Below are 20,154 nucleotides of genomic sequence, written 5' to 3' on the forward strand. Positions count from 1 at the left end.
GGGCACTTTTAAATGAAAAGTCCAATCTCCATAAAAATTTCCCTTTTTTTTTTAAATTTTCGTTTGTAAGACTATAAAAAATATTTATTTATTTTTTTCATTTTTTTTATCATATGTCAGTTTTTGTAACGTTATAAGCTATGAATTTTAAAAAATACATTTTGGTTCAATATTTTATTTTTTTTAGTTAGCATATAAAAAATTTCAGAATTCATTGCAGTATTTTAAATTTCAAGTACTGGTTTTCTTGAATGTTCTTTTCATAAATCAACTACTTAATTGTGTAATATCAATATTTTGTATATGTTCCCGCATGAGACTACATGATCTGATTTAAATTTTTTTTGTTTAATAGATAAGCATGCATTCGATAAAAAGTTTAAATTCAAATAGAAGTAAAGAAAAAACGACAAATTTACTTGTTTATCTTTTTAATGTTTATTTAAAAATGAGGGTTCATTGTTTTATCCTGAAAAATGTTAAAAGGGTGTCAAACCCGGGAAAAATTTGGAAATAAAAAAAAGTGAAAAATTTTTTTTTTCACCACACCCGACATACAAAGACATTCAGGAAAAATTATTACAAAAAATTTTAAAGCAAAAAAAAACGATTATAAATTACTCTCTTCAGAGAAATAAAATGGTGGGTTTTAAAAATGTTTTTTATTTTTTTGGGGTCGTCAGACCAAAAAAAATAATGGTGCAAATTTTTCAGAGCTGATGTTGTTAATTAAATCCCAATTAGCCCATTTTTGAAGCGGTTATTTCCCTTTGTATGTACTAACCCCAAAAAATTCAGGGGGTCACTGCGAAAGATGGTAAAAGGGCGGGCGAAAATCAAAAGCAAAAATTCCCCCAAGGGTTAAGATTTTAATATTTTTTATTGTATTTTCTGATCGAAAAAAAACAAAATAAAAGCGGACATCTCTCTGACACAAAATTTTCGAAAAACCTAAAAACAAGTAGTTTTCAAAACGTTTAAAACTACGTTTTTAAAAGAAAAAATTTTTTTATTTTGTTAAATATCAAAAAATTACAAGATTTAAAGTTAAAAATAGGTTGGGTTATTTGAAATTTCAGTAAATGCCAATCACTTACGGGAAATTTATTTTTTAAGAAAAAACTATTTATTCCCAATACTAACAAACGAGTAGTGGAAAATTAGATTTACTGTCGACTGTTTTGGGCGAGAGATTTTTTGCTAAAATTTTTTAAATTCAATTAAACAAAAAGGTTTACCTGAAAAAATACCTCGAAATTAATAAGGTTAAAACCCCAAAAGCAAAGGAAGTTCTAAATTTAGAAAATTTTGGTTTTTTCAGATTTCTGTTAAATTTTCCTAGTAAGGGTTAACGGCGCTCGCTTAGTAAGCTGAGGGTTCGAGTTCGAAATCCAGTGAGGAAACTTTTTTTTTTTTGTTTAAATTCTTTTTTTAAGCTGTTTTTGTTAAGGGGAAGTAGCCATGATATGCAAGGATAAAGTTGTGGCTTGTCGTAAAATGAACTAAATGAATTTTTTTGATGCACTCTAGTTATGCAGAATTCCGTATGTATCAAAATCTGGTGCCTTGCAAAATGAATTATAATAATAAAAATAAACCTTACGGAAAAGCATACAGATATAAGTACATTTAGATTGCAAAGATCAGAAAATACCCAGAACTTGCAGCCTTTGATTTTTTTATAAATTATAAATGCTTATAGAAGCTCCAGGATTATTTACATCTGTGTTAAACAACGTTAAAGTGTTACAAGCCCTAATTTAGAATAATATGGTTTCTTCAGCCCGCTTCACATATAAAATTTCACCGTGGCTGAAGGGTTTTTGGTCGCTTAGGGGGCGGAGGCTGGGTTAAAACCAAAAAGGGGAATTTTTTTTCAAATTTTTAAAGCAAAAACTTGGGTTTTAATATCGGTTGCAATTAGTCTTATAGCCCAAATTTTCTACAATTAAAAAAGCTGGAAAAACATTTTGGACTAAAATTTAAACTCACATCCCGCACCTTTTTTACATTCTGAGACCCAAACAAATTCAGCGCCTTCTGTGCTTTGATTTTTAAATGTTGTAGTTTCTCACAGTTTTTAAGAAAACTATTTGAACACTTGTTGTAAATAAATAACCATAATGTGACCAATAAATGTTTCCAGTCTGTAACATTATCATTTTCCATATTAGGTAAGTAAGTCATATGTAGTTTTGCTATATAGTTATATAGCAAGTAGCTTCGATTCAAAAATATTAGGTGTGTCACTGTAAAAAGGTAAGTAAGATTCAAAGGAAATGCAAGATTCAAAGAAAGCAAACCTTTAACCTAAAGGAAAATGCAAATATTTTGCAGTAACGCTGAATATACGTTTTAATGAAATTATATTACCCAATATGAAATAAATTACCATTCTGAAAATTTCCTTAAAAATGATATTCACATGCAATTTGTGTCCAAGATAAATGTTAATTATAAATTTAGTAATCACTATCGTTATGAGAATTAGTATATAAACGTGTCTTGCTGTATGTTTCCATTGGCAGTTCAACAGTCTTACTGTTAAGTTGGGGTTTTCACAACAATAATAATGTTGGCAGCGCAGTTTTCTCTCGTATTATTGCTGTAGTTGGGGCACAATGTGAGAGTGCTGAAAGATATATGGAGTATATTGTTCTCGGCAGACACTCAACAACTTCAGACAAGGATGGTTCAACGGCAGAGAATGGGAAGAATGAGTATGTTGTTTTGATTCTTACCTTCAATTATATCTATGTGGTTTCTCACTGTTTCAAAATAATGCAAAAATGGAATGCTTTAAGACTCATTTATAAAATAACGCAAAATAGTACCAAGCATTCTCAGAAACATAATATTGATATGTTGTAGGAAATGGGACAGTTTCTCTAGCAGAGGAGCAGACAGAAGTATGTCAAATGTAACATGGGGAAACGGATATTACAGCCGTGGTGAACACTATGCCTACTATAGCGGTGGCGATCATTACTACAATATACGTAGAAACCTTTAAGATTGGTACAATGGAATGTCACAATTTGACTGGGGAAACAATGAAGGAAAAATTTCTATCAGGTATAAAAAACTATATGGTACTTTGTATTTGTTCGACTTATGACTTTTTTAAATATTTTAAACAATAATAAATCTCTAAATTAACAATGGATATATAAAATAACGATTGCTTTTAAATAAAAAAAAACGCCACAAGTATTCACTTCTTAAGTAAAAAATGAGTTAAATAACTTAAATCTTACCCTTTTAAATTTATGTATTTTCTATTCAGAGGGATGGACAAAAAGCCTTTTCCGTGGGGTTTTCCATGAACTTTTTGCTTCCCTTTTTTAGCCAAGGGTAAAAAGCTACCAAAACTGTGGGTTTTGGGATTTTTTTAGATAAAATGATTTTAAAGTTTTTAAATATTAAATTTTTCTGATAAAAATAAAAATCAGACAAAAGTTAATCAAAGTTTTACATATAGCGTCGGTTTTTTATGAAACCATTGAAAAAATTTAATTTGTCATAAAGGTTTGGAAAAATTTTTTACGGGTTTTTTCCTTTAATTTTTTAATATATCGCGTTTTATAAAGCCCATACTAATTTTTATATGTAAACATTTTCATTTTTAAAATTTTTTTACTTTTGAAATATAAGGTTTTTAACCCAAATTTTAATATTGTGAAGGGAAAACAATAAAAAGAGAAGAAATTCTTTGGTAATAAAATGGAAGGGAATGGTTTCAATATTGGTAGGGAAACAATTAAAAATTGATGGTTTTAATAGGGAATGGAAACTTTTTGGAAGGGTGAGGGTTCAATATTTGGGTAGGGAAAAAAATTTGGAATGGTAAGGTTCAATTTGGGTTAAAACGTTTACTGAACAACGTTCAAAAAACAAGGGTTATTACGAACTACAATAATGGTATGGGGGTTTAAAATTCTAAAATGGCAATTATTACAGAACAAAAAAAGGTTATGAAAACAATGACTACATGAAAGGGGATATTACCAGAAGGGAAACTACGGAAACATTACAACAAGAGGTTACTACATGTAATTACTCAACAAAAAATGGTAAGGGTTATTTTACAACTATGAAATTTCCTTACTATAACAATGGTACGGTATGGGGGATATTACTACAACAGAGGTTACAATGGAATGGTAAATGACTACATAATGACTACTACTATAAACAGAGGTTACTACATGAACAACTACATGAACAACGGGGTTGGAAATGACAACTACTACTACAACGATATTACTATGAACAAACGATTTCAACAATGGCTTATGACAATTTTCTACAACAACATGGGATACAAAAGTAAGTTTGTCTTCGGGAATACCAAAGAATTTTGTATATACTGCCATTAATCAAAATGCAAACATAACTTTATAGGTTCATAGCCGACTAAGCCGAGAAAAAGGAACAAGAACACTTAAATATAAACGAAGTAAATACTGATTTTCTGTGTTACATCCTCCCCTTTACTCTACTGGTTTTCAAAAGCGATCAAACATTTAATATAGTATAGGTCCCTTAAAAAATTTGCTATTGTATCACTTTTAACTATATGATTACACATTAATTTAATTCTAAGTGGACAAAGCAATAACAAAAAGTAAGCTTGTAACGTGTTTACATTATATCATATCTTATATCATTGCAGAGTGATACGTGGTATTGTGCCAAATTGTCAAATGAGGTATGATATTAAAACAACGATCAATTTTAATTATAAGTTATAGTACTGAGTTATTCGAATGTAAATACACATTTCATTTAAGGTGTAAGTCTTTCTTGAAAATAGGGAGAGACGAGACATTTAAATAGGGACAACCTTCAACTATGGGAACATCTTTGAATATTCGGGAAGGGACTTTTAACATTATTATTTTATTTTATTTTGCTCCTAGAATGTCCATACCTTCAATGTCGATTATTTTATTTTTTATTTTTTCGCATCTTGTTATGGTTTTCAAAAAATTACCAACTTGCTCAATAGATTTACCAGCCTTTACGTTGGCAATAGATATACTCAAAGTGAAGGAGTATTTTGTATGGAAGTCAATTTTGTTTACATTTTGCTATTTTTCTTATACAATACTGCACATTGAGCGCATTTCTTTTCAGTTGTTCAAACATCTAATATACTCTTAATCCTGTGTTACAACATAATTAACGCATATTTGACATTTCTAAAGATAAAATAATATGGATTTCTGAGGCAAAGTGTGTTTTTAAATGTTATAACATTATATATGTATTTTCTTTTTAATTTATCGTTACAGGAACTTATTGAAACTGGCCGGATACGGATACGGGAAAGATTCTTATCTTTCATGAATATTCATGTTTTTATTTGCAATAACGTTGAGCATTGACATTTGGTTTTGTTTTGTTGTCTATCCATGGGCAAAGATTAGTGGACGTGGCCATGAGAAGTACTATTACGACAAGGCGTTAAAATGATAGATATAATATGTAATTATACGTTGTCCTAAGTAAGTGATTTGACATTGAACTAAGTAAAACTAAAATTGGCATAACCAGTTACTTTTGCACAAATGTTTGCAAAGCATTATATTTAATTAAAAGCCCTAATAAAATAAAATTTCGAAGCTGTTAGAAAGTAGGACATTTCATAGTTACGTCAGCAAACAACAGAAATCCTTTAAACAAGTTAAGGTACCACGATGCATGGACCTCGCACAAGTTATAATATTAGCTGGCAAAAATAACAAGAACAAATCACAGAATAATTGTCAGTATTTCTTGCAACACAACCACTTTAAAGTATACCTCATAGCCTTTCATCACGTTATATTATTTATTTTACATCTTGATGTCTCGCATATATTATGTTTTGTTCTTTTAATGTCAGAGATTGCAAGCTGGATTTTTAAAAGGCCATACGACATAAGTTTACCCAAAGGAAAGTTTCGCCCTAATGATGACATGATTTTTAACTTAATTATCACGCTTTTTTATCAAGTTTTCTTATTAATTTGAAATAAATAAAGGCTATTTATGTGATGATCTGGATTCCTGTTTTAAGTAATTAAATGGCAATAAGTATTTAACTCCTCAAAAACATTAAAATATGCGAAAAAAAATATGTGTCAACGAAAAGATGATTATTCATACATTACATATTTTGTGTTAGTAGTTATTTTAATAAATCATGCAGATTAATTTGGTGAAATAAATTATTACTAAAACGGACGGCAGTTTCATCGCTTGATTTTGTCCACCACACCGCGCACACTCGCTCTGTTCCCTCCACCTTCACTCTAAACCCAAGCACCGGTTTCGGTAAAATAAATCATTTAGATATGTAAACGGTGACTTAATGTTAAACTTCAAGTTTTAAATTTTATCTTCTTTTTAAGGTTTTTACATTATTTATGATACATAATATATAATGCAGACAAGGCTATCACTTTCTGTGAAGAAAAGCTCATGCGTTTATGGTCCATGCTCTAAGATTAACATAATACGTGCCCATAGAGTGGGGGAAATTTATATTTCAGCCCACCGTTGCGTAACGCCTCTAATCACATTCAGCCCTAAGGCAGCCCGTACGAACGAATTTTTGAAAAGAATCGCTTGGTTTTGTGCGGTGAGCCGGAAGGACGTTTTCGTACGAATGTTTTTGAGGTCGTAAGCTTGCAGCAACGTCGCAGACTGTTTTCTTTACATGCACATTATTTCTGCGATTTTTGACAGTCTTTGTAAAGAACAGTATGAATCAATCCAAATGCTGTAAATGAAAAGTGCGCATGGCATGAACATTCATGTAGATGAGTTAGAATTAGCAAGAAATATGGCTGTAGCAGAATTGCAATGCATACGATAACATTTGCCCGTGGAACTGTCAGCAAGTGGAAGCATTAAAATGTGCCTGAAAGAAGCCAGTAGAATCAGAAATATTTATCTATTTCAATCCAGACTTTGAATTAGTGAACAAAGAGAAATTATTGATATTGGCATAGAAATTGGATGTTTCCATTTCATCTGTACAAATCAGTTTTTGATATTGGCATAGAAATTGGATGTTCCATTTCCAGATCCCTGTACAAACAGTTCTAATGAAATATTTTACCAGATGAAGAGAACAGAGCTCTTCTGCGTTCTTTGAACTCAAAACAGAAAGAGTTTTTACAATCACGTTGTTCACTTGATAAAAACAAAAGACGCACTTTTTGTAATCATTTCTTTCTAATAGATAGTGCTGGCGTAGGTAAATGTGCTGCTATAGGAACATTACATCAAACTCTATATAGGAATGCTTAATTTTGAAAGAAGGAGAAAATACTGACGATATAAAAGTAATGTTGTCTGCATATACTGAAAAGCAGCTTTCAATATAAATTGTTCTAGCAATTTCGTCCGCATTCAAGCAGAAGTACAAAACAGTCCGACTAAACATTAACATGTGAGAGCCTAAATATTTTCATATCCAAGTATCGAGATTATTCTGATGTCAAAATCGGTTGAAATTTCAGTGGTTAGTAATACTATGATGAGGTTCATAAATCAGAGGCTGCAAGAATTAAAAGACACATATAATCCATTTGGAGGTGTAAGATTATTCGCAGTTGGAGATTATTGTCAATTAAACCTATAAATGGTGATTGGATGCGTGCGTGTGTTAGTGTGTGTGTGTGTTTTAAAGTTGCACTCAACAATAGTATGTCATTACTCAACAATAGTACATTTGATGTCATTAAATGGGCGTTTCATTAATACGACACATGATCAGGGTTTTTTGTCTTGTGATATTATTGGATTGGCGGAAACTAGATTACTCGAAAACGATAATGATACTTCTGATCAGATACAGTGATACCATTTAATACGCAATGACCAGTGTGTAGTACATCAACATTTTGAAAGACCTCCACGCGGATAACTAATTATTTTATGTCAATGATGCATTTAAAAATCTTGCAGGGTGCTTTAGCTCCCAGAATCTTGTATTTGTTCTTTCCGAATATTGCAAGAGTGAAATGCAAATTTGGGGTATTATGATTATAAATAAAAAAGTGTTTTTTCTGCTTTTTGCCACTGTGCAGACAGAGAAAACTCTTTCCATGTTTGGTACATTAAAGCCTCTAGTTATTCTGGGTGATTTTAACATATCGATGTTTTAAAATGCCATAGGAATGTTTTTTCAGTATTTGCATGATAAGATTAACTTATGATCACATCTCAATGATCCTACCATTGATTATCTATCTGCTTTAGACTTGATAATAACATGCCACTGTAGGTACAGTATAAACTACTGGTCACGAGATTGTCTTACTGCTGTTTCTCAAAGAATCTCTATAAAATAAAATCCAAAGTGCTTACCTAGAAAACAACCTTTAGTTGTTATGCTTGTAAACCAGTTCTACTTTAAAAAAAACCCTCCCAGGATTAAAAGGTATGTCATGCTGTAGTATAAACTTTGACCTTCACCTAATTACATATACTTCCAGCAAGTCAGATGATCGATTCAGAGCCCCTTTTGTGTAATTTTGGATTTGCCACATGGAAGTGCTGTGGGAACTTGTGATACTCTGATCATAAAATTATGTGAATCCAAAATCTTTGCACCTCAACGCCTATCTAGCCTACATTTGTATCTAAGGAAAAGCAACGGGCTTTCGCCCAGATGATTATATACATGTTATAATGTCAAATATATAGATCTAGTTTGTAATTATACAAGTATTTTACATTTTTATTGCATTTGTTGTTACTGTGAAAAGTGTTTCCTTTTAAAAACAAACTCTACTCATTAATCTCATTGTTGTCATGTACTACCTAGTCCTTTTCTATTTGTTATGTGCGGTTTATATGTCACTTCAAATCATGGGTAGTAATTCCTTTCTGGGCCTGGCTATGTGCTGCAAGTGTCAGAAATTTATGAATGTTATATTTCTATTTTGATAAAAACTAGATCTTTAGCAAATTTAATTTACTACCGTTCATCCTACATCAAAATGAGACAGAACTAAATTAGTACTATTAAACCTAATACAAGCGGAGTAATTTGTGTAAAAAAAAGAGATAAAATTAAAATTTTCCAGAAACTTTTGTTCTTAGATAAATAATTTGATTTGTCTTGTATTTATACACTAATATTTATACATTAATTGATTAAATGTTATTAAAAATCAAAATATAGAGAAGTCAATGTTGGAAACTATTTATTTCACTGTTCTTCGGTTTTCCCGCAATAAGTCACAAAATTGGAAAAACAACAACATGTCGTGCACATAGGAAAAAGAAGAAAAGGCAGAAAGACATTATCAGCTGATTATTGGCTTCTTGCACAGTGTGTCTCTGTTGCAAAAAAGTTCCAAACCCACTAAAGGTAGTTCTACTTCAATGCTGCAGTACTGACAAGCAACGGTACAGTTTTCTTTAACTGTTTAAGATTGATTCTCACATTTTTTTCTACCAAGTAGATTTGACCACAGGGGATTCTGTCATTTTTTTCCTTTCCCACTGTATATATAATATAACAAGGGATACAACTCAAAATTGGTCAATTCATAAAAAAGTAAATAAAAGGCATTATACGACAATATTGTTCTCTTCTGATTGATGGTCTTTCATGAAAGAATCGATTATTATAAAAAAATGTCCCACTTTGATACATTGACAAGATAATATTAAAAGTTAAGCTCTCGTGTTTCATTTGTACACACGTTCGTAAAATTTCGGCATGTAAAATTACACATGTAAAACTATATTTTATGCAAAGTTATACTCATATGAGAGAGTTTAATCATGTTATCACATAAATATCAATCACCCACCACCAGCAATGATGCAATCATAAACTTCTGCTACATATAAATCAAGGAATTCTTGTTTGTTTTGATATTTTTAAACTTCAGCTGCCATTTTGTAGTTGCCCGTATGTTCCAATGCGTAAATCCAACTTCTGTTAGTAACTGTCAATTTCATTGGCTAATGAATGATAATAATCCGGATAATAACGGCATATAGCCGCGACGAATAGCGGTTTTTTCATCAGCCAATGAAAATACTCGGAACATAAACACACCTGCAAAATGGACGACAATTTGACAGCCAATGTAAATATTGAAATGTTAGCTATTTCCTGCAATCTTTCAGGTTTTAATGAAGTGTTTGTAGTAGAACTTGGGTAATGACTCGTTCATATATTAACTTCTACAGTAACTTTGATGGAATAGAGGATATTTTATGCAGTTTACACGTGTGAATGCATTTTACGAACCCGTGCTGGTAGTGCGAGGCCACGACTTGTATCCCTTGTTTAAATAGATTTAATAAAAAATGACAGATTTCCCTGTGGATTTGACAAAATAAGACTTCCTACCAAACAAACAGATTGAATAATTTAGATGTGACATTGACCTTTAATTGACCTTTTTTTAATTTGAAAATGAAATGTTTATTATTATTTCCCTTTTTCTAAATGTGCAATATCAATGTAAGTTTTTAACAATTATATTTGAAGTAATTATTTCTCTTTACTGGTTGGAGAGATAACTCCGACACTAAATCACATATTTTTTGCAATATCTTAATTATCTTCCTTCTTCCTGTACATTTTAAATATTGAGCCACCTAAACAAAGTTCAGTTCAAAGACTTTACATTTTATTTTACGCTAATACGCATGCTATCTGGAGCTATGAATCAAAGTAAGAAAATAGAAGCAACAGTAGATTTTAAAAATGAAATCTCTCAGAAACTGCAAAAATCGGAACAAAATTAAAATAGAATTTGTACGCAGCATTTACCGGTGATCCTGAACAGTTGCCCCTGGAGTAAAACATTTCATAAGACATATAGCATGTCTTACATGTACTTTTTCATTTTCTCAGATTATATGCTTATAATGTATTATGTTATTATGTGCTCTGTTATCTTTTAAACTGAAGGAAGGATATTTAAACTGTAATAATTATATTCATGCTACTTTTAGTTGATCATTATATATGTGTAAATTTCAATATATTCAATAATAATTGAACTGCTGGAAGAAAATTAAGAGACTATTTTCAGAAATGTTAACTCGGGATACAAGAAATCAGGCCCTCAGTTTAAGTCATTTTAGGTTGCACATAGTCATTTAAAAAAATATTTATTCAAGGGAGAATACTCTCTTTAAGTAAATTATCAGTACATACTGTAAAATATTTAACAGTCATTAGGCAAGTGGTTGAAATCCCAATATGGATTTTTTATGCTTTAATATATTATGATTTTTCCAAACATTCTTCAGAGTTCAGAAATATATATTCAGTATAATATCTTATCAGAAAAAAAAGTTCAATCATGATGTAGCTTTACAACTTGAATATAAAACTGTTTTGTTACAATTTTTAGCTCGACTTTTTGATAAGAATAAGTAGAGCTATTGTAGTCACCCGAGCGTCGGCGTTGGTGTCCGCGTCGGCGTAATTAACCACTTACGTTAAAGTTTTTGTAATACCTCAAATATTTTCAAAGTCCATTGACATATGGCTTTGAAACTTTGCACACTTGTTAACCATCATGACCCCAACATGTAGACAGGAGGAGGTAACTGTATCAAGCATTTTGACAGAATTATGCCCCTTTTTCGACTTAGAATTTATGTAAAAGTTTTTGTAATACCTCAAATATTTTCAAAGTCCATTGACATATGGCTTTGAAATTTTGCACACTTGTTCACCATCATGACCCCAACCTGAAGACAGGAGGAGGTAACTGTATCAAGCATTTTGACAGAATTATGCCCCTTTTTCGACTTAGAATTTACATTTAAGTTTGCATACCACCTCAGATATTGCTTTGAAACAAGTTGAAATTTTATACTCTTCTTTGAGAGCATAATAGGACTCTCTTCAAGACTCTCTTCCCTTTAACTGTAACATGGTTTTAAAGAAAAAAATTTGCCTTTTTGTTAACTTAAAATTTTTTTACATTATCAAGGTTTTTTTACTGTTAAGCACTAGCACTGACAGCTCTTGTTTGTTATCATGAGGATATTTAATATGAAACATGTTTTGAAAAAGATCATGAATTCAAAGTCTGTTTCCTTCTTTAAAGATTATTTTAATTTTTGACACATAAAATGTTATAAATTGCCCTGGCTTAATTTGCTGTGGTCTTGTTGTAACTGTCAGGTTTAATGTGATGAAGATTATGTCCTGCTTATATTTCTTACAGTTCGCCAAAGTTTCTCTGCCAATGAAATCGCTCTATTTTGTTTAAATTTTGCCGAAATATTTACCATACAGTGCTGTAACTCAACTCTATGTTTTAAATTTATTTGTTAAATATGACGATTTAATGGACTCCTCCTATTTACATAATGCGTATGCGTGCTCATTATTTTGTTACTCCTCATTAAACAAGACTAGTGCTTGATGGAAAAGGTGTTTTTTATTATAACTTTGCGATTTTAACGTTCTTTTATGGAGAGTTGGGAGGGACTTTGGTTAGAAGGAATTATAAACATTACCTTTCAGTTTTAATTTTAATATACAATGAATCCACAAAAATATGTTTAGATCCAAAACTTAAAAACAAAACTCATACAGAAACAGACTGAAGTATCAGTAAAAGTACACCCGATTTTTACATATGTCCATACCAAATCTTTCATAATAAATGGCAGTGTTTCTTACCATGACAGAAATACATGTACCGTATTATAATAATCACTTGCAGCAAAAACAGAGAGTGAACAATATCAATACTGCACATGCTGCCATATTATATTTTAATTAATATTTATATTAATAATAAAATTTAATATGAATTAAGACAAAAATAGTTATAATTAGTAATGTGGCAGAGTTTCAATTAAGGAATCATTTTTAGATCACAAGGGAGTTAGCACTACAACATACCTTCTTGCTAGGGCTGTGCATTGCCATTTTTTTCTGTCATGATACATATCACAATACTGCCCGGGTGTAGATTTTCCAGCGTAAGCCTGGAAGAGAGGCTGGTAAACCCTGGAAAACTATGGAAAAGCATGGAATTTCATGGAAATTCATGGAGAATTGGTATTTTTTCCATGCTATATGGACTTTTTTGTCCAGCCATTTCCAGCATTGCTGGAATAGGCTGGAAATTAGCTGGACATTTGTGGTAAAAGCCTGGAAAACCATGGACTTTACTTCCATGTAGCATGGAAAGTGGAACTTAGATTTTTTTTGATGCTGGAAATGTCTTAAACTTTCTCTAAGTATGCTGGAAAAAACATGTAAAAATTACAACAAGAAATCTTACTTTATATATTCAGCTCAATATTGTAAATTTACAAAGAAAATATAAAATCATCATTTATTTTAATACAAGTTATTGTAAATGATTTGAAATTTCACACTTTATACATTTCATGTAGTTGGAAAAGGGTATCTCAGAAAAAATGTCTATGCTTAAGACGTAAATGAATTGATTGTTAAATACATATTATTAATTAAATAAATCTACATGAAGTTTATGTACAATGAAATAATATCCATTTGATTACAGGCTTTAAGTTTAACTATAAATTAATTAAAGTCTGTGATTCAATCATTCAGACACTATAATAATCAAGATGGGATTGCATTGCTTGCAATCTAAGAATTCATGTTTTTTTGATAACAATAAATAAATAAATAAACAAAACAAAAACAGTGCAATATATATTGCTTTTATTTTGGAAAGTAAATACTACATCCACTGAGATTTTACGCTACACAGATCAGAGCTCTGATAAAACTCATTGACCAGCATTTTCCCAACATCTGTGCATGACTAATTTACTCCACTGGTCATTCCGACTGATCAGGCTGTTCCATGTAATTATTTTGGGGAGAGATAACATTATAAATTTCATATGCAGAATGTGTCTAGAAGGACATTGCAATCTTTTTTTGTACAAAAATATGTAATGATCTTTAAAATCTATATATCTATATTAGCTATTTGATATTTTCTTTTACACTCTAAGAATAAAAGTTAAAGGCCTCAACAGACGATAGGATTTTGAAGTACAACACCAATTAAAACTAAGATGTACAGACAAATCTTAATGTGTGAAGGCTACTATTTCTTGATTTCGGAAACCTTATGTCAAGATGTAAGGGATAGGACATGTTCTATTTTGAAAATCTTGTCGTACAGATTTTTACAGACCTCCCACAATGACAAGTAACAGATAACCAAATTATCTCCTGATAATGGGTTTAATGAATGAAATTCCAGAACAATTAGGGCTAAAAGGTAAACATAGTAGTAAGATGGGGTAAAAATGATGTTGAAAAACTCTTCAGGAGACCCAAAGTTGTGTTATGTTCGAATCCCAAATCCCGAAAATGATTATGTCACGGTATTGAATTGTTCTCTAATTATGGGAGGGGAGGTAGTTAATGTAGGCGGCCAGATAGTTTATTCTGTAGAGCCGCAGTACGGTATTCCGAGGGTCCCAGGTTTGAGTCTCGGTCAGGCTTCACATTAAAAAAAAAATATATATATATTTTTTAATGGAGGTGTTTCAATCATTACTCATGGCGAAAAAAGTATTTAGTGAGTAAAGTATGTAAAGGATCAATATAAAGGGATCCTTTGCTAATCATTTAAACGTCTTGTCTGGAAATATGACCAATGTAATTTTGACAATATGAGGCGTGATGCAGCTGCATATAACTGGGATTCTCTAGAAAATAATGATATTGATACCTATGCAAACAATATAACACAGACAATTATATCATTATCAAAGAAACACATCCCAAACAAAACAGTAACAATTAGACAATCAGATCCTCCATGGATGCATAACGAAATAAGAAAATGTATAAGAAAAAGGAAAAGAGCGTATGATAAAGCTAAAAAATCAAATAATGAAGAACACTGGAATAAATATAAAACATTAAGAAACAAAACAACTCACTTACTTAGAAATGCTAAATCTGAACATATCAAAAAACTGTCGGAAAAATTAAGAAATCAAAATCTAAACACATCAGATTACTGGAAAATCCTCAAACAATTTATTAGGCCAGCAGTAAATAGTAATGTTAAAATATTAAATGACAATGGCAACTTGTTGACATCTGACACTGAAAAGGCAAACTTACTAAATATTTTTTTTCCAATTGCAATCCTCACTTGATGATAAGAATAAACCTGTCCCTAACTCTGATATTAATCATAATAATAATAACAATAATCATCTTGATATAATACATATTACATATGAAGAGGTTCAGGACACTCTAAAAACACTAAGTGTAGGTAAAGCATCAGGGCCTGATAATATTAATAACAGAATTCTCAAGGAACTGTCAGGAGAACTTGCTGTACCTCTATGTCGTCTATTTAATAAATCAATTATAACTTCAAAAGTCCCGTCACAATGGAAGCTTGCCAATGTCTGTGCAGTATATAAGAAAGGAGACCCAACAATTGTTTCTAACTATAGACCAATATCACTCCTCAGCACAGTTAGTAAAAAATTAGAAAAAATTATACACAAACACATTTTCAACTTCATTGTCTCAAATAACACAATAACTGCATTGCAATCTGGTTTTGTTCCAAACGACTCTACGACTAACCAACTTGTCTCTATATATAACACATTTTGTAAAGCCCTTGATGATGGCAAAGAAGTAAGAGCTGTGTTCTGTGATATATCCAAAGCTTTTGATCGTGTTGGTTTTGTCGTGACACGGCTCATTTGAAAACAGACGACGAGATAAGCTGCTTCGATATTTGTTTGTTACGGACCCTCTTTACTAAAATACATTTGTGTTATAATATATACATGTATAATATGTAAAGTGTTTTCTTGTGTTTAATCTTTTTTGGTCTACAAAATAATTTTCTCTAAAAACGCTATGGAGCACAATCATAGTTTTGGCAAAATACATATCACTGTATTTATGATTAGCTTTTCAGATGAAGCAGAAATGCGCCACTTATTCTCCTCTTTGTTAGCTTGTTACGTTTAAAGAAATATCGAGCTTTATTTGATAAAGAAGATATGTTCTACATTGAACAGTTTCTGTTAAGTACCGTTAGCGTTAAAATTCATTTGAAGTCCAATTACAATCAGAGTAGCTATTCTCCTCAATATTAATGGTTGTAACCATTTTCTCTTGAGGTCGTAATGTTATCATTTTGCGATATGAGTCGTTGTGTTTGTGTGGTTAAAGCTGTGAATTTCATTTGTTATAAAATCAAACAAAACACCATTAATTTTAATGCTCAATGTTTATTATAAATAAATTAACATGAATATCCATGAACTTTTTTTTAACCTTTTCCAGTGTCCGTGTCTGTCCGGCCGTTTTGAAAAGTTTCCTAAAATGACAAACAAAAACACGAAATATAAAAACATATAACAAATGTGACCATGAAAGCTCTTATTTAGATGCAGAGTGTTGTAGAATATCTGTCTCACTTCAGTCACTGTGATGTAAAATATTAACACAAACGAAGGCTTTTCATTGACAAGTATAAAATCTAGTATCATTTCCAAGTTAAAGACACATGGCTAAAACAATTAAAATAAACGTTTGTTTTCATCGCCGTTTAAATATACGAATCTCATGCGCTAATGCAGTTGTTGTACGTATTTAGATACTTCTTTTTTATCGTGTTAAAAGGCAATAAATAAAAAAGTAGCTTGTTATTGTTAGCTCGATTATATTACATTTGATATTTAACTTCATTTTAGCATCATCCAAATTATTCGTACTTACCTTTTTATCAATAATCGCTCTGCTTCACTCTGCAATGAAATGAAAAATAAAGCATATAATGTATTATAGTTATTTTTCGTAAGAGTTTAATACTCTTGACCATAAAATCTTTAAAAAAAACTTGATATAAAATGCCATTCATCTAATTCAATCGAACTTTTTAATGACGTAATCATAGTGAAATTTTAAGTAGCAATCTGATAGTTAATTTGTTTAACAAAGTCTAAGAAGGATTCCATTTCCGCATTTTGTTAATATCTGGAAAAAAACGTGATCCTTCGGGAACATTAAAAACAGCAAAATAACATGAAAAATGCAGACTCGGTTTGAATGAGTCTGTACATAAGTGTTAATGAAAAAGTGCAACATCCCTCACGCCCCACCCTGGCACCGGCTTGAGCGGTACTCAGTTTTCAACACTAAAAAGTGCTGGACTCAATGATCCCGATGTACCAGAAAAATATCACAACACTGAAGTGAAGTACGGGGCAACTTTGTACGGCTGTCACACAGCGCATGACACTTGCAGTTGTGATGTATAAATATCTGAAAAAAGGTGATCCTTCGTAAGCATTTAAAACAGCAAAATTACATGAAAATTGCAGACTCGGTTTGATTGAGTTTGTACATGCGAGATAATGAAAAAGTGCAACATCCCTCACGCCCCCATAGAACCGACTTGAGCGGTACTTAATTCCACCAGTAATGAGTAACTTTTGACTTAAGAAAGTAACTATAAAGGTAAGAAATAAAATAGCACACCATTCTGTCCAATGTTCTTGTGGTACAAACTATATTCTAAAAGAAAGTCTGACTTACTTTTGTATCCCATGTTGTTATAGAAATTGCCATAGCCGTCATTGTTGAAATCGTTGTTCATGTAATATCTGTTGTAGTAGTAGTTGTCATTTCCATACCCGTTGTTCATGTAGTTGTTCATGTAGTAACCTCTGTTATAGTAGTAGTCATTATTGTAGTCATTACCATTCCAGTTGTAACCTCTGTTGTAGTAATTACCATTACCGTACCAGTTGTTATAGTAAGGATAATTCATGTTGTAGAAATAGCCATTGCCATTATTGTTGTTGTAATTATCCATGTAGTAACCTCTACTGTAGTAATTATTTCCGTAGTTTCCATTCTGGTAATATCCCCTGTTCCAGTAGTAGTCATTGTTGCCATAACCGTTGTTGTTCATGTAATAATTGCCATTGTAGAAGTTATCACCATAACCATACCCATTATTGTAGTTCATATAATAACCATTGTTATAGAAGTCGTTGTTCATGTAATCGTTTCCAGACCAACTATTGAAACCATTTCCATTCCAATTGTTATCATACCAGCCATTGAAACCATCATTATTCCAGTTGTTTCCATACCAACCATTGAAATCATTACCATTCCAGTTGTTACCACCAAAGAACTCTTCATTATCATTTTCGTTGTACTCCCTTCAACAATTTTGACTTGTGTTATTGTCAATTGAAAGGTATATGCCTTCTTTACCAAATTAGTAAAGTTAAAATAGTTTACAGAATTTTAGTACTATAGAATGTTCTAAGTATATCATAAGTCCTAGGTCATTTAACTGATTAAGTAATACATTAGGACTGTTTCAGTAAACATTTGTATCTTGATTTCTTGATTAAATACATATTAGGCCCTAACGAAATTTGTTCTCGTAAATATAATAGCAAGAGCCTCAGGTCGAAATATTTTTGTTCTCAGACTAAGGACTTTAGATATAAAACGCACCACTTAATGAGTAATTTCACACTAAGCGGGGAATTCACCGTGTATGTTACATTTTGCCCATCAATGTGTAAATGGTGAGAGTTAAAAAACTTTAAGTTAGTCATAATTGTTTTTATTTTGTAATCTACTTCGAAAAAAGTAATCAATAACTCTCGTTTCAATAAATATTCTTTGACTGTATCTGTAATCAATTAATTAAGTTTGACTTGACAAAGAAAGATTTAGTATAATGCTATTTTGAATAGGTAATACTTACATTTGATCGTAAAAGCATCCAAAGAACCACATGTTCTGGTAATTTTGACCATTGGCATAAAATGAAGGGCACCAGTTCATGGCACATCCAACTGAACGACTCCTGTACCAGTCCATCTAAATTATAAAAACACAGAAATTGACTATTCTGATTGACGACTACATTTAAAATTTTAAAAAATTGATAACTTCACGTATCACTTTATAGGTATTAAAAATCAAATTAATAACAAAATGTTTAACTGATAAAACGTCCAAAATGAATATACTGCTAAACTTGCCAATGGACTGAAGTGAAATAATCCTCGCCACCCGGATCGGAGGTTCTGTATAGTTTGGAACACCAATCTTCTCTTTTTAGATAACAGATATTGATATAGTCGAAAATATTTTTCTTGTGAATATATTCATGTGTTATACCTGATAGAAATTTCCCTCATTGTTTTTCCAGTCAAATTGTGACATTCCATTGTACCAATCGTTAAAGGTTCTGCGGATATTGTAATAATGATCACCGCCGCTATAGTATGCATAGTGTTCACCACGGCTGTAATATCCGTTACCCATGTTACATTGTGACATACGTCTGTCTGCCTCCTCTGCTAGAGAACTGTCCCATTCCTACAACATATCAAGCATGTTTCAGAGAAAACTATGTACTATTTGCGTTATTTTATAAACCAGTCTTTAATTTCATTTTCGCTTTATGTTGAAACTATGAAAAACGACATAAAAACATATATAATTAAAGGTAAGAAACAAAACAACATACCATTCTGTCCCATTCTCTTCCGTTGAACCATCCTTGTCTGAAGTTGTTGTGTCTGCCGACAATATACTCCATATATCTTTCAGCACTCTCACATTGTGCCCCAACTACCAGCAATAATACGAGAGAAAACTGCGCCGCCAACATTATTACCCGTTGAGAAATCACCAACAACGTACAGAAGGAATGTCGAGGGTGTCTTTAGAAACATTCATCAGGACAGTCTTATATATACGTATGTTCATATTTCAAAGTGAATACAAAATGCTTTTTTAACATTTATAAGCTTGAACATTGTATAAAAATAACATTATTATGGAAATTTCTAAATGGTAATTAATTCTAATTGAAGCAATATAACATATTACATTTTTTCTGTTTACTAGTTTTCAGCACTACCGAATATAGTATTCTAAGGCTATATTTTGTACATGAAGTCGAATGATTTAAAATTATTTTAAATAAAATGCAGAAACTTCAAACCAAGTATAGTTGATTTAGATAGATACGTTCATTTCAGTATTGTTTAATAACATATCTTCATATGACTTAATTAATAACTAGTATGTTCGAGACAGTAGACTCGAAATGGAACACTACTGTATATAATATTGCAATAATTTCT

General features: G+C 31.3%; 1 protein-coding gene and 1 long non-coding RNA gene across 2 annotated transcripts; one reads left to right on the forward strand and one right to left on the reverse strand.

Moving 5' to 3' along the window:
• Positions 1-4,300: 4,300 nt before the first annotated feature.
• LOC132717182 (uncharacterized) lies at positions 4,301-5,392 on the forward strand. The gene is made up of 3 exons (XR_009623918.1): positions 4,301-4,329; positions 4,676-4,711; positions 5,298-5,392. It is a non-coding gene; the product is annotated as an uncharacterized LOC132717182 (long non-coding RNA).
• Positions 5,393-16,237: 10,845 nt separating this feature from the next.
• On the reverse strand, positions 16,238-19,735 carry LOC132717183 (probable serine/threonine-protein kinase clkA). Its single transcript, XM_060700607.1, has 6 exons — positions 19,533-19,735; positions 19,181-19,381; positions 18,762-18,877; positions 17,567-18,201; positions 16,748-16,776; positions 16,238-16,346 (listed from the first exon to the last, which is right to left on the reverse strand). The coding sequence occupies exons 1-5, from the start codon at positions 19,674-19,676 to the stop codon at positions 16,772-16,774; spliced, it is 1,101 nt and encodes a 366-aa protein (XP_060556590.1). The 5' UTR covers positions 19,677-19,735; the 3' UTR covers positions 16,238-16,346; positions 16,748-16,771.
• Between the last annotated feature and the right edge of the window lie 419 nt (positions 19,736-20,154).

Source organism: Ruditapes philippinarum, unplaced genomic scaffold (genome assembly GCF_026571515.1).
Source record: "Ruditapes philippinarum isolate M1 unplaced genomic scaffold, ASM2657151v2 ctg11383_1_1_1_1, whole genome shotgun sequence".
Taxonomy (NCBI): domain Eukaryota; kingdom Metazoa; phylum Mollusca; class Bivalvia; order Venerida; family Veneridae; genus Ruditapes; species Ruditapes philippinarum.